The sequence below is a fragment of the Carassius carassius genome, chromosome 22 (genome assembly GCF_963082965.1).
Source record: "Carassius carassius chromosome 22, fCarCar2.1, whole genome shotgun sequence".
Classification (NCBI taxonomy): domain Eukaryota; kingdom Metazoa; phylum Chordata; class Actinopteri; order Cypriniformes; family Cyprinidae; genus Carassius; species Carassius carassius.
The window spans coordinates 989,224-1,004,392 of record NC_081776.1 but is presented as its reverse complement, the minus strand read 5'-3'; the positions used below and the strand labels follow the sequence as shown (position 1 = coordinate 1,004,392).

The 15,169-nt window shown below is 36.3% G+C and overlaps 2 protein-coding genes across 2 annotated transcripts; one reads left to right on the top strand and one right to left on the bottom strand.

The window, feature by feature from the left end:
• Positions 1 to 18: 18 nt before the first annotated feature.
• Positions 19 to 11,303, top strand: LOC132098628 (transmembrane 7 superfamily member 3-like). The gene is made up of 12 exons (XM_059504701.1): positions 19 to 238; positions 2,488 to 2,642; positions 3,807 to 3,957; positions 4,053 to 4,173; positions 4,538 to 4,709; positions 5,517 to 5,694; positions 5,911 to 5,997; positions 6,973 to 7,053; positions 7,985 to 8,137; positions 9,073 to 9,170; positions 9,248 to 9,410; positions 10,065 to 11,303. The coding sequence occupies exons 1-12, from the start codon at positions 139 to 141 to the stop codon at positions 10,316 to 10,318; spliced, it is 1,713 nt and encodes a 570-aa protein (XP_059360684.1). The 5' UTR covers positions 19 to 138; the 3' UTR covers positions 10,319 to 11,303.
• Positions 11,304 to 11,846: 543 nt separating this feature from the next.
• LOC132099300 (FGFR1 oncogene partner 2 homolog) lies at positions 11,847 to 15,169 on the bottom strand. The gene is made up of 6 exons (XM_059505735.1): positions 15,014 to 15,169; positions 14,049 to 14,185; positions 13,860 to 13,977; positions 13,638 to 13,780; positions 13,445 to 13,558; positions 11,847 to 12,400 (listed from the first exon to the last, which is right to left on the bottom strand). The coding sequence occupies exons 2-6, from the start codon at positions 14,181 to 14,183 to the stop codon at positions 12,263 to 12,265; spliced, it is 648 nt and encodes a 215-aa protein (XP_059361718.1). The 5' UTR covers positions 14,184 to 14,185; positions 15,014 to 15,169; the 3' UTR covers positions 11,847 to 12,262.

Sequence of the window (15,169 nt, the reverse complement as noted above, 5' to 3'; positions counted from 1 at the left end):
ACTAGAGATGAAACGAGCGTTAACTCGAAAGTTGTTACCTTGTAGCGCAATCGAGGAGCGAGTGACGCTTCCGGGGGCTTCAACGCGAAGCTTCAGCATGTGAGTCCTGGATTTGATCGCAGCTGCTAGAGCGTGTTTATGGACTGGACTGACCCGGGAAAAATGCCACTGAAGAGAGAATGCTTGGTTCTTTTGCTCGTCTTGTCGTGGGTCAGTTCCCTGCGCGCTCAGGATGAGAGTGAGTAAACAAAACATCTTCATCAACGCCGATGCAAACGCATCGTTTCACAAATGACGTTTAGTTGAATTTTGAGACAGTGACATTATTTAGCAACACATGAATACTGAATTAATCTTGATTTAATAATGATTTTATATGATTTCATTACTAACCAGGGTGATTTCAGGGTCAAGTTCATATTATTTCAACGTAAACCTCCCACTAAATTCACCGTGTTTGCTCACAAAAAAGCAATCAAACTAAAAAATGTTACAGTTTATTAAACCTTTAGACAAAATATATAAAAGATGTTTGCATATGTTTATGTCTCAGTATAACTCTCAAATATCAGTCGTCACTCTTTATCTCTAATAATATGTCTTTGTAAGGTGATACTGAAATGATCAAAACATTTAATGCAATGCAGTACAGTGATGATTGAGAGTCCAGTAAGTGTTCATCTTTTTTTTTTTTTTTTTTTTGCTTAATTAAAAAATAATATTAGACATCAAAAAGACATAAGATGAAGGAGGGCATTTGTACAATTACAATAATGACCTTTTACTTGAAAAAAAAGTTTAAACTATCAATCTGAAGGCATGGAGTAAATTGTGTGCAACAGCTTTGATTGTTGTTAATTTAGAGGCACGTAAAGTGTATATATCAAATATAAAACCATAGGGTTAAGGAAAACGTAGATCTGTAGTAAAACACTTGTGTTTTTTTCCAATGTTTGAAGCATTTGATGATCTCTTGCCTGTCAAGGAAATGTCTGATTGTTTTTACTGTCTGTCATTTGTGATTTTGTGCGTCTTCATATTGTTCTGGTATTTTGTAACAGTGTCGCATGAGTCCATTCAGTGTTTTTTCCTCTTTTAATTCTCCTCATTCCTGCTTAAGATGCGCTGATGACAATGAAACAGAGCAGCAATCCATGAGATGTAATTTAGAAACTATTTCCTCATTCCTGAGAAAGAGAGAAAGAGATTGTTCCAGAGCAGTGAAGTGATTTCAATCTTCAAGATCTCTGCAAAACTCAAACTTTGAACGAACTAAATGGGGAGGGGACATTTTAACTGAATGCTAAAAAATGTAGAAGTAGATTTAGAGAAAAACAAGTAAACATTTAGTGGTCTCCCAGCATATTTCTACAAATCTTAGCTTTAAAATGGAATAAAGGAAACACAAATGTTTCTTGTTCTTACACACAGGAACTTCATGTGAAGGCAGCAGGTTTGCACTCTTCCAGAGTTCTTCAGGTGTGAGTTATTGTGTATTCAGATGAGTTGATTATCAGGTCAGATTTCACGGTCAGGCAGGAAGTCAGAGCAACACCTTTCTACAACAAATCACAACTGTCAAAGCCACTTCCTTGTTTGAAGTGTTCAGTGGCATCTCTTCCTGCAGGCAGTCACTCACTCACTGCTTTCAGTTTAAATGAGAAGAGATATAAAGATTTGTCAGAAATTAATTTACATAAATAATGCATGGTCTGCACTGCTCCAACCTGTCTGCTCTGCGTCTCTAAAAATTAAAACGTTGGTGGATGGAGGATTTGGTCTTCAGGCTAAATATAGAAGGTTGAAGTTGAGCGGAGGAATTGAACATGGTTGCTTTCTTGGGGAAAAACATTATGCAAACAACACGACAGCCAATTTAGTTTTACTTTCCTTTTTGTTTTCATTGAAAAAAGCCTGTTATCTTTGCTGTTTATATATATTATACAACGGATAGTTCCAGTCCTTGTTTCTGATTGGTTGAGCCGCGTTTGAAGCTGTTGTATATTTCACTACAAACATACACATTGTTTACTTCTGTGTGTTGCTTGGCAACCGCTTTATTGGAACCACAACTGATTCCGAGGAACTACATTGTTTGGTGGAAGAATACTGTTTTTTTTTATATCACTACACTTTATTTGCTCTGTTTTATTTTATTACTGGTTTACAGTGAATTTATAACAGTCGTGCCTAACAAAGCCCATTAGCTGTTATGTCTTATTCATTAATAAACTAATAATACTTATGAAAAAGAACGGGCTGTGTATTAATCCCACTTTTGTAACCATATTACTATAAACTATGATAATGAAAAACCTTTCATCAGCATTCTTTAATTAATCCAATTTTGTAGAAAAAGAGAAGTGCAACCGACTGAGTAAGTTAGTTGCTCTAGTACAACCAGTGGGAAGAATGAGTCTAGACCCCTGAGTGTATTTTTATGGTTAGAAAATATATATATTATAATAACGTATATGTGTTTTGCAGACCATGTGATGTTTTCACTGGGAACCTTCCAGAATGTGAGTGTCCCAGTCAACGGGACGGTTAAAGCTGTCGTTTCCCGGATTCCAGCTGATGTTTCCTTCTTAACCCTGCAGTTTCATACACATCACCGCAATGTTACACTCTCATATACACCGGTAAGAGATCACACACACACATAGTCCTGCTGTTTCTCAGGCATACACTCTCTCTTTCACACACATACACACAGCACTGTTATGCACTGTCATACACGAGAAATAGGTTGATCGAGCAAGACATCATGTGAGAGTTGAATCACAAGCTCTGATCCACACACACACACACACACACACACACACACACACACACACACACACACACACCCCTTCATGCATTCTTTTCATAATGTCAACAGTCATGCACAAGTAGCACAAACCCCGGGTCAGACACAGAGTTAAAGTCAATATGAAATGTTGTTCCAAACCAATGTTGCTTCTGTACAGAGTGCATTATTCTTGGTTCTAGTACAATTTTTCCTATACATTTTTCACACGGATATTTAAAACGGAGTTAATATTAAATTACACTAAAGCAGAAACAGTTAATAATGTGTATAACTGAAATAAATAAATACTTGTTTAGGTAAGTTGTTTGTTTTAAGTACAATTACTAAAATAACTAACTGGAAATAAATCAACAAAAACTGAATTAAAAAGAAATCAAACCTTTTTATTTTTTTTATAACTTGTTGAATCCCAGAAAGAATCTACCTCGATAGTGGCTTAAATCTACAAGTCTTTAAAGAGTATAAGCCAAAGCATCCAGGTGAATTTCAACATTACTAACTTTGACTAAGACAAAAATACAAGATATGGTGTATTTTAACATAAAAAGGGAACAAACTGCAATCCTGTGAAGCAATGTGAATGACATAATCAGATTGAAAACAATACTATTGATTTAAAGATTTTGATTTATATATGGAAGCAATATGTTCTACATTTGACTTCACTATATTGTAGCTTTTCGTCTGGAGTTCTGCTGTTGAAATAATCACGAATGATTATCAATCGAGGAACTCACAGAAGGCCGGTCTTTAATGGTTTATAAGTTATTGTTAAATATCAATACACCTGTGGAGAAAACGAATGGGATTTCTACTAACTGTTGCAGTCTAGTCTCGTGTCATCCCAAGTGAATGTAGGACAGGACTTAAATGGTTGCACTTTTCTTGTATTTGTTGCTTATTATTCTCCACCTGAACTTTTTTCCATCCTAGAGTGACTGAGTGAATGTGTAGCTGTTCATCCATAGGCTGTGTTTTTATGTGTATTGGTCAGATCCCACTTTATGGTTTTTCGGTCACGGCAGCAGATGCTGGTCTGTTATCCACCTTGACACTTAGCCAGACCGATGTCTCGTGGTTCCTGAAGACGCCCGATGGGAGCAGCACTGCTGGAGTTGGTGTGATTTTGCCGTACACCAGCGCTGGTTAGAGAACTAACTCTTTACTTGCATGCCACAACACAAACACAACTCTCATTAACAGACTGGAATACTTTACATTCAGTGTAATGTCTGTGCAGATCCCGTTCCTGGAGCCTGCAATCAGGTATTCCCGCTGGAGATTGATCCAAACATCTACCTGGAATACAACCTGTTTGAGACCACGATTACCTTTGCGCCTGCTAACATCGGATACGAAAGGTGGGAAGAATTTAGTAAAGTCTTGATCTTTAAACATGTTTTTTTTAAGCTCATAGTAAACTACACAAACACACACATTCTGTATCAGCTGTTATTTAATGCACAGCCGCTTGCATTCACATATATGTATATATGAACGCGCTGTTGTTTTTAAAACCATCAGACCCTGATGAAGACTTTAAACCCAGAAGACATAAATAGCGCAAAAAATGAACCAGATTTCCTATTTGTCTTCTGTGATGTGCATCACAAACACCTCTCTTTAAATCTCACATTTCTCTACTGTTTGATGTCCCTTAAAAAGTTGTTTTCCAGGCGTAGAAGATCAGATCTAGATCAGTCTAAATCAGATGATGTTTTTCAGAGGGGAGAGTCCGCCGGCGTGTGACGTGGACATGGGCTCCAGCACTCGTTGGCGATTGGTGTATGAGCTGTATCAGTACTTCCTGCCGGAAGGCGACCTATCAGAGCAGAGTCTGATCAGCGGTTTGGAGAGAGCGGCCAATGTGCAGAACGTGCTAGACAACAGCAGAAAGGTGTGTGAAATCTCTCTCTGACCTTCCTTAAACCTTTCTGTTATCTGTTACAGCTGTTTTTATTAAGTGCGTTTTCAGTGTAGTTCTTTTCAGTGTATGTACACAGCAGTCGTGCTTGGATCCACACTGAAACAATCAGTTCACCATTGCATGAACTCTTTTAACATATGCAAACTCAAACATTCAAAAAATATAATTGATATATATGTATAGAAATATATATGTATGTGTGTACTTGTGTATATGGTTTATGAGGACACAAATGTGTTCAATGACATGGGTATTACACTTCATGTGTCCCCATAAAACAAAAGCATAAACAAAACAAAAAAACAGTTTTATGAAATTCAAAAATTGCCAGTAGTTTTCTGTAAGGGCTAGGGTTGGTGTAGAGCAATATAAAATACAGTTTGTACAGTATAAAAACTATTGACACCTATGGGGAGTCCCTGTAAACCACAAATGCGTGTGTGTGTGTGTGTGTGTGTGTGTGTGTGTGTGTGTGTGTGTGTGTGTGTGTGTGTGTGTGTGTGTGTGAAATAAAAAATGAAGAAAAGGATAAAATATTTATATAAACAATACGTATACATTGACAAAGTTAAATAACTCACGCATTTGCATAGCATGCATACAAAAAAACATTGGCACGTATGCATACTTAAACATATAACATAATATATATGCTATAGTGTATATGTGTGTAATATAAATACAAATTAGATATATAATTAAGTCCCTGTTTTTGAACAAAGCAGTCGATTTACAGATCTGAAAACACTTGTTTATCACTTATTTTCTCTGTTTCAGGTGGTGTCTTTATCCTCTCGTGACCGGACGCAGTTCTCCTTCAGCTCTCTGTCCGGTCAGGGTGTGATTTTCAGTGTAATTGTGCGAGATCCAATGTTGAACACATCAGCGTCTTACGTCCCCGTCCACACGTACGCCTGCAGCTTCAACTCCACGCTGGACGGATGCAGTGATTTAGGTGAGAAGATGAACGCGACTAATCAGGGCTAATGCTGCGATATTTTTATTCACATATGCAACTTATTTTATTCACAAATGCAGAAGCTCCTTTCATATGTGGATCACCTGCCACTTTTAAAACCTACATGATTTTATATATTTTTTCTTTTAGCTTCAGAACACTTTCTGTGACAGATTTGAGATGGTATTTCAATGTAAAAATCTATTTTCTCAGGGAGAGTTTCTACTAAAGTGTTTTTCACTGTGATTGGTTTGGCCGGGCTGTTTGTGTGTTTCGTGGGTCACCGCTTCTTCAAATGTGGTAAGTGATGTTTGTCTTGCTGTTCTGAGAAACACACCACGTTATTGCTATTAATAACCATTGATCTACTAAAGATGCCCCGAATGTTTTGTGTTCGGGAAATACAAAATATTTCCTAGATATTTAAAGGTTTAGTTCACTGTGAAAATTCTGTCAATTACTCCGTTACATCAGTTTATTTCTTCTGTTGAACACAGAAGAAGATATTTTGAAAAATGTTGGTTTCTGAACAGTTTATGGCAACCATTCTTTGGGAAAAAATAAATACTATCAATTGTTCAGATACCAGCATTTTTTCAAAATATCTTCTTTTGTGTTCAACAGAAGAAAGAAACCGGAAGTAATTGGAACAAGGGAAGGGTGAGTAAATGATCAGAATTTTCATTCTGGAAGTGAACTAATGGGGGTTAAAAGATTTTATAGTTACTTCAGTACTACATTTTAAAGGGGTCATATGATGCATCATTTCTTCCCTAATGTCTGCTTGCACAACAAACAGTCCATTCAGTGTTTCATGACACTTTCAGCCCTCTCTCCATTCGCATAAAACACGGGAGATTATTAAAAGTGCTTTGTTAATGTTTTAGGTGAAGTTAAATAATACACTAAACTTTGAAATAAGACATTTGTGCTGTTTAGTTTGAGTAAATGGTATTTTTGGCAGCTTTAATCTCTTTTATTGAATGTCAATTTCTCATTATATGACTATACTATAAAATATACTAAAATAGCTAAGTCGGAAATAAAAATCATAAGAACACATATGTAATTAAAATGACAAAAACATAAAATTAACCAAAAATTTGATGACAATTGCAATTAAACCGAATATTTAAAAATAAAAAACAATTCAAAAGTAGAGATACTAAAGTAACACTGATTCTGATGGAGATTGGTGCATGTAACTAATATATGATATATTAATATATTTAATGTATTGTTGCCACTAAAATATATATTTCTGTGTCTTCTCAGAGCTGTTCTGTATGGGATTCTGCTTTATGGCGTTTGTCTTCTTTGTCCTGATCACCACAACCACAGCGCTGGAATATGACAGTGAGTCCATTACAGCCTCGGATGCAGAGTTACACATGTACAGAATCACGGTAAAATTAGACCAAAACAACTATTGTCTGCCTTTACCGGTTTCTAATCTAATAAAGTTTCTGATCACCTCTTAGATAGAGTTTCATGTTAGGTGATTGGTAGCGTTTACAGTTACACTGAGCTGATGTCTGCATACCCATAAATAGTTAATGTCCCCAGAAGTCAAGTTTTTCCAATGTTTTTCAAGTTTAATTTGACTGAAATTGGCTACACAAACTGGTTCGGGCAGCAGTGAATCTCATTAGTGGTCACGAGTGCAGAAAGCAGCTTCCGTCACGGCGGATTGTGGTTTTTGTTGTCAAGATTAGAGTCATGCTGCTGCAGCTCAGATCATGTGCTCTGGATTTCAGCTGGAGGTGTTAAACCAGTCTGTCCCAATCAAATGCATCGTCTACAGCTGTTTTTCAGCTGTTTGCATGTTTGAAAGACAGGCTACCAACTCGTGACTCAAGTCATGGCCATTTCTCATAATGTGTTTTATTTATTTAAAAAAAAATTTTAATTACAGTAGCACTTACATCAAACTTCACAGCTTTTATTACTATCTGTATTCTGAAGGTTTTTAGGGGTTTGTTCATATATCAATCCCCCTGATCTATATAAGATTTATTTTTTTATTTTTTGACTGTTTCCAGTATGTTCTAATTTGTGGAGTGATAAAAAAAATATCCAAAATCACTCATGTCAACAAAATGAAATTATAATTTTGAACCTGTTTTTATCAAATTTTCAGTAACGGAGAATTATGCAAAATAGTGCATATAATGTCTCATTTGCATATTATACCATTTGTAATGCAAAACGACTGTTTTATTTTACTCTGATTAGTCAATGTATATCTGGAGTGTCTTTAAACAGTTTATTGACTGTCTCTCTGCAGTTCGATTGGCTCTGACAGCGCTGATGGGCGTGGTCGGGGGTGTGGCTATGGTGATGAGCTGGTGGCGGTTCGGTTCGGTCATGGCCTGTGTGTTGGTGGTAGGACTCATTCTTGGATTTCTCATCTCATCCATTGCCTTCTTCACTCCACTTGGTAAGAAATCATGTTTGAAACCTGCAAGTATCCTGATTGTATTGTGAACGGAATGTTTTTTTTTCATCTGTTCGGAATGATTTCAAGTTAAAGTTGTTGATGGGATGTTTAGATGTGGGTGTGCATGTGACACCAGAGGTCCAGTTATTACATCTTGATTAAAAAGAGTACAAAACATTTTTTTTTTAATTAAATGCATGCATGCATGGATGAATTGTTCAAAATATAGTCCATAACATAGAAAATAGATGGGGTGAATTTTCATTTCAAGAAGATGTGAATATAAAGCACGTCTCTTGTTTTGAATAACTTGGGTTTTGCACAAAACACAATTTGAACTGAATTGAGCCAGATAATGCACCTTAGCATATTTTTATGTGTATATTTGTCTACATAATGTGTACATTCTGTGTATAGTGTATAATTTGTAGTGCTAACTGTAAGTATGTCTAATAGTACACTGTGTGTACTGACTATATGTATGTGCATATTGCACATTTTCACCTGTTGAAGTCTGTATGGTTATATGTTAATTGTTTCAGCAATTTCTGGAGCACGCTCCCAAGAATTTCACTCACCAAGGCACATGTACTGTGGTTATGTGACAATAAAAGTGACTCGACATGACTTGATATTATCTTTGTAACATTAACACTGGTGTTGAACTGCATTGAGCTGAACAATGATGCCATTATCATAGAGTAGCTTTTCTGCTGAAATTTAATGTCACATAATTGATGAAGTTCCTTTTTATTAAAGCGGAGCTGCTTTAAAAAAAAACTATATGCATAAAGCGCTATGTAAACATTTAACTTGGCCTTTCCTCCTCTACATTTCACATGCATTCCATTTTGTTGTCATTTTCATTATTAGTGATGAATTATTGATTAGTTACAGCCTGGTAAAATGTGTTAAATCTCTCTTTTTTCCTCCAGGCGATCTTCCTGTATTCCATAATGATGTGGTATTCTGGGTGGTGTTTGTTTGCATTATGGTGTTTGTTCCTCCGTTCTTCATCAGGTGGCCTAGAGAGGTGAGATACAGAAAAATACATTGTGAGCTCATATCTGACACCCAAATAAAATGCACACGTTTATCTGTATGTTTCAGGGCAATATAATTACATGTGGTATGGTCGGCGGGTATGCAGTGGTCCTGGCCGTCAACGACTACACCTACACCAGTCTGTCCTACATCACGCTGGACGTCCTCAAACGCCTCCTCAACCACAACTTCAGCCGAGCGTTCATCTCCGTCCCGCTGCAGGACATCGGTAGGTGTGCAGGGATTGAAGTTCTCCGTCACTACGACAGTAAAACGGTGTGATCAGATCAACTGAATTAAAAGATCCAATCATAGATTTTGTAGACTTTTCCACTGACCATAACAGGAGTTTTTGCGAGAGTGCAGAACTCATGCTTAACCGAAGTCACGGAGCACTCGAGTCTTCAAATGTTTATTTTGTTCATTTATTATCATTATTTCAGTATTTTTGTAATCATTTTATTATAGTCCTTTCCCACTTTCTATATACTTATCATAAGTCTTGATTTTGTGAAATCAACCTTTTTTTTTTAATGCATTAAAACAAACTCATTCATAAATGGTTTTCTCAGCTCATTTTGTCTGTTCAGAATACAAAAACATGCCGTTTTCCCACGAATATCTTAAAAACTATACTATTAATCAACATTAATAATCATAATTACACTGATTCATTGATTGAAAACAGATTTGGAATGACACAAACTAGCAAGGGAAGTTTTTTTTTCCTTTTTTTTATTGCTCTTGAGTATTTACATAAAGTGATGGAATATGATGGAGCATAAAATCAGTTTTCAGTCAAACGTTTGTATTTATTTTTTGCTTTAATACCTGGGTGTGATGCTCAGATATATTGGTCATGTCTGATGTTTCGCCACACCAGATTTCATCCTGATCACCTTGTGGGTCGTTATGGGGGTTTCGGGGATTGTCATGCAGCTGTATCGGGAGAAATCACGGCCGTTTTTCCCGCCGAGCCCGTATGTGATGTGGAAGCAAGACCGAGAGCGCAGGAAGACCAACGTTCTGGATCCCAGCCACCACAAGCCATCTTTATCAGCCCGAATCCTCGGACGCATTCGCCAGCTCACACAGCACGCAGAACCAGCCGGAGAAACCACACCGCTACTACTTTAACCTTTGACCTTTGACTTGAAGTCAGTTCACTGTTAGTTCTTCCCCTCCAGATAACGGCTGCTCAAGCCTGTTGGAAACATATTGCAATATACATGAGGATTGAGCTTGATCTTTAGAGCCTAAAGACTTCGATGAGTAACCGATGGAGGATAAAAGAGCAGCTCACACACGGTGAAGACTATGTGCACTTGTGTGTGTGTTCCCAGCAGTGCTTGATCCCATTGCTGTTTCCAGATAATTAATTAACTGACCTCTACTGTAACTATATACATCAGCTGCCACAGTGTGCTTTTAGATGCATTTTAGCAGCATAGAGGAAACGTTCAGTGATTTTGGAGATTTTTAAACTTTTTTTTTACTACGTCTGGTTAGTATATGAGTGAATGAGAGATTTTTAAAGATGTTCACCATTAAAATGAATGTTTAAGATGCTGCGATTGCAGACCAAATGAACCGGTGTTCATTAGTAGCCACTATAAGCCTCTACGGCTGATGTTTGAGTGTTTTCTGTGTCTGAGCGCGTATGAGTCTCAGTGGATCCTCACTGGGGTTTGGAGATCATGATAGAAATAATGAGCTTATTTTGACAGTGTTCCTGTGGGAATTTGACTGCTGCTTCGCTGCGCTGGTGTACAACACTCAATAACGAGGATTTTAAATGCGGTGTAAGATGAATCTTGAGTGTTTTTCTGTGCTTTATAAATGGATGTGTAGCTCTTACGGAGACACAAACCCAAGTAAGATCTCTGACAGACTCCAGCTTAGTAAATCAGTAGTTTTGCATTAATCATGGATTCAGTCCTGGTTTCCTCTCAGGGTTTCTTCATGTGATCTTTGTGTCTTTCACAGAAGCAAACTTTTTCTAAAGCATTTAAAACATATAGTGATGTTAAAATAGTTTTTTAGCAGTATGCATTATCTCTGTTTTGTAATTTAAATAATTGTCTAAATTAAATGTTTAATAAAGTTGTCATTTGTGCCATAACACCTAAATGATACTGTTTTGTATACCGAGACAGATTAGAATGAGAGATCTGATGTTTTGTTTTTATCGAATGCGAGAAATGTGTGAATGTTTGATGTGACAAACCCTCATTAATATTTTATTCAGCTATTAATAATTCTAAACTGCTTTGATGCCTTAAAAGTCAACATAAAATGGCGTTTGCAATGCATTTTGTGACATAATTATGACTGAAACTATATTACATTAAATGAAAATGTCAGGATTTTACATAAATATAATTGAACAAGAAGTTGAAAATAATTGTAATTTTAATAAAAAATATTGTATAATTTTTTTATATATATAATTATATAAATTACATATTTTTAATTTTTTTCAAATCTTAAAATTATATTAATTTAACATTTATATGACTTATTAGCTTGAAGTCAATACAAAGCAGCATTTTATGCCTGAATAACATGCACTGATGGATATTTGAATACACTAAATTATAGCCTGAATTATTGAGTGGTTTATTCAACCGTATCAACCCATGGAACTAAAGAAGACAACAGCCAGATCATTCAACGCTTTTAATCACTTCCAATGGAACTTCCTCTCATACCCGCATAAAACACTGTTACAAACACAACAGAGTTTTTCATTAAAATAGTACATTGTGATATTCCCCAAAGTCTCATGTTTAGGTCAAGTATTCATTCAGAATATGCCCAATCTTATTCTTATTTTTTTTTTTTATTCCACAAATGATTGTGTTTTCACGCGGCTGAATCAGTCGATTTGACTTTTCCAGACCGAAGACATGATGATGCAGAGATGAAAAAGTAATCGGATTCCACTTCCCGCAAAAGCCCTCATGCTGAATGGCTGAAGGACATCCAGGTTGCAGTGAGGGTTGCGCTGTAATGGAGGATCGTGGGATTTGTAGGGGAGCTGTGAACGATGGTTTGTAAACTCAGAGTCTCTGAATGCCTTTAGTTCTTCCTCAGACTGACGTCTGTGCTGGTGAGCAGCGGCGAGAGAGACGTGCTGTCAGACGTGTCGTCCCTCTTCAGCACCAGAAACGCCTGACGGCTGATTCCCAACAGCTCTCGCAGACCGCTGTTCTCCAGCTGCACAATCAACAAATAAACCAGAAGATCATGATTACATTGTAAGTATTGCATTTATCACACTATAGGGCTGGGCATTATGACCATATATATCATGCTGGGTAGTAACTGATTAAATGTAATGTGGATTGTATAGTACTTGTCACTTAATATTATGTTATGTAAATATAATCAGATATTAAAAATAAAAATAAATTGTTACATTTTAAAATACTCAATGAGATAAATAAAATTGTTACATTTTAAAATACTTAAAATTATCAGTACTACAGTTCCTTTTTTAGTGATATTATTCACACGACGGCAGTAAATTACTGTTCATGTTCACAGGTTCACAGGTCTCAGATGTTGGTTAATGGTCACATGATATACAGGTAAACAAATTAAATAAAATGTAATATAATGATATTAAATTATTTTTATATATAAAAATATATTGAGCATTTTTATAATTACATAAACATAAAAAAAATTATATAAAAAAATATGTAAAATAATAAAATACATAATTATATATAAATGACATTAAAACTATAGAAAATACAATTACATTTTATTTTGATTATTTTAAAGTGTTTTATTTGTATTTTAAATGCACATTTACATGTTTTAATAAATTATTAGCTTTTCATCAGCAGTTCCTTCGAAAAACCCTAATGTGAGGTTTAATGAACCTCATGTTTTTGATAACACTGAATGAAATATATTTTATTTCTCTTTGTATTTTTATTTATTTTAAACATTGTTTATATAAATATCTTACAAGGCTTTCGTATCAAAATCTGTGTGATAAAGAAAAGTAATCCAAGAGTAGTTAGATTACATTAACTGTTAAGTGCAATCAAATAGATAATGTTACTGTCTTCATAATTTGTTATCAGTAATAGTAACAGCACTGTGCACAGTGTGCAAGTGACAGCAGCCTAATATACACTCTCATTTGTATCCCTCTCATATTGTATTTTCCCATCTTTGTTATTTTTAATATAGACAGAAAATAAACCGATTGCTGACTCCTATTGCAGTATATCTATTGTGTCTGACCTCCAGACGTTTGATTCGCTCCTCATCCTCACACAGTCGCCCTTCATCCACCTCGATGGCTTTCCTCATCACCGTGGCCATTTCGTTTATTTTCTCAATGTGCGCCTGCATCTCCTGCGACATAAACACAATAAATGCCTATTTGAGCACCAGCATTAAAGGGAATCTCATAAAAACCATCTGTTAGACTGACATTAGTGTGCTGTTCTCTGAGCTGGGTGACAATAGCAGGATCGTCTCTCTTGCTGGCCATCAGAAGGCGAAACACCTGCTCTCTGTATTTGCTCATGATGACCTCCAGCGCAGACTGATGCTCCTCCAGTGACGTACGCAGCTCTGCCGAGACAAACGAGTGGATTTAGACTTAAAAAAGCCCTCAAATGACATCCTTCTAATTGCAAACCCTTCTGAACACCTTTGTTTTCTTGCTGCAGTTCGCGTATTTGCCGGTTTTCCTGCTGGATGCCCATGACCAGCGTGGAGCGCGGCCGGTGTCTCGCCACCTGGTTCAACACCTCAATCTCTTCCTGGTACTGAAAGAACAAGGAACATGAGTAAAAAAACTCTGATACCCATCAGAGAGACTGAGAACGAACTCTGATACCTGTTTCATGGCCTCCACTCTCTTGTTCAGCAGCGTGGTTTGTTCAATCAGGATCTCAGCAGCACTGTCATGATCCCGGAGACGCTCTACCAGTGATTTGGCATCGGCCAGCACCTTCTCCAGTGTACAGGTCATTCCTGAAGAGCACAGGAAACACTTGGACTTTGACTTAACCTGTTAACTGTCAATCACATCTTTGAACATAGACTTGAAATTGCATGATCCAAACCTAAATTTTTATAATTCATGACATTTTGTAACATGATTTTGATGTACCATTTTCAAGGTAATACAATGTTTGAATTTAAAATGGGTTTCAAAAGGATTAATTTTGAGATTAAGTTTTCGAGTGATATATAATTTTTGATGATTTCTAAAGTGTGATAGAGAAAAAGGCAACAAAGAAGACAAAGACAGAATTTAGAACTTGTTATGATGTAGGTTTTTGAGGTGCACTCTTGCCATAAATTGATCTGTTACTTTTCCTACATAATTTTCTAACAAAAATAGTGGTAAAATATCTATTTAGGAGTCTTAGACCTTTCCAACGATATATAGTTTGTCTTGATTAGACTAGGATTTAATTATAATATAACGTTAGTGAAGTAAACGTAGGCGGCCAGTGACAGGTAACGAGTTAACTCATGATTCCATTCATAAATACAATCCTCTTTACACTACAGATGATTAGATCGCTGGAAAGCTGCTTTCCTGACACTGCTGCTGATTATTTATGGACATAATATGTTTTGATTTCAGAAATACTGAAAGGTAACGTAAGTGTGTGTCAAATGTTTTGGAAGACGACTAGCATTAGCTTCATCGAAAATAAACACGCCAGTTGTTTTAATAAAATATTAGACAGTGTAAGGTTAAATACATACGAATACGAAGACAGAAACACTTTTTTTTATTATATTTCTGAATAACACCGCGAATAATTTTAAATGAAGAGATAAGCTTACCTTATCTTACAGCAACGGCTCAGTTGGAACACTTCCTGTTGCTGCGGCCGTGACGTCACGCGCAAGTGCTTCTGGGAGATGTAGGCGCCAGCTTTCTTCCTCACACCGTCCACATGGAGACGCAATGGACAAACTTTCTAAATTAAATTAGTAACA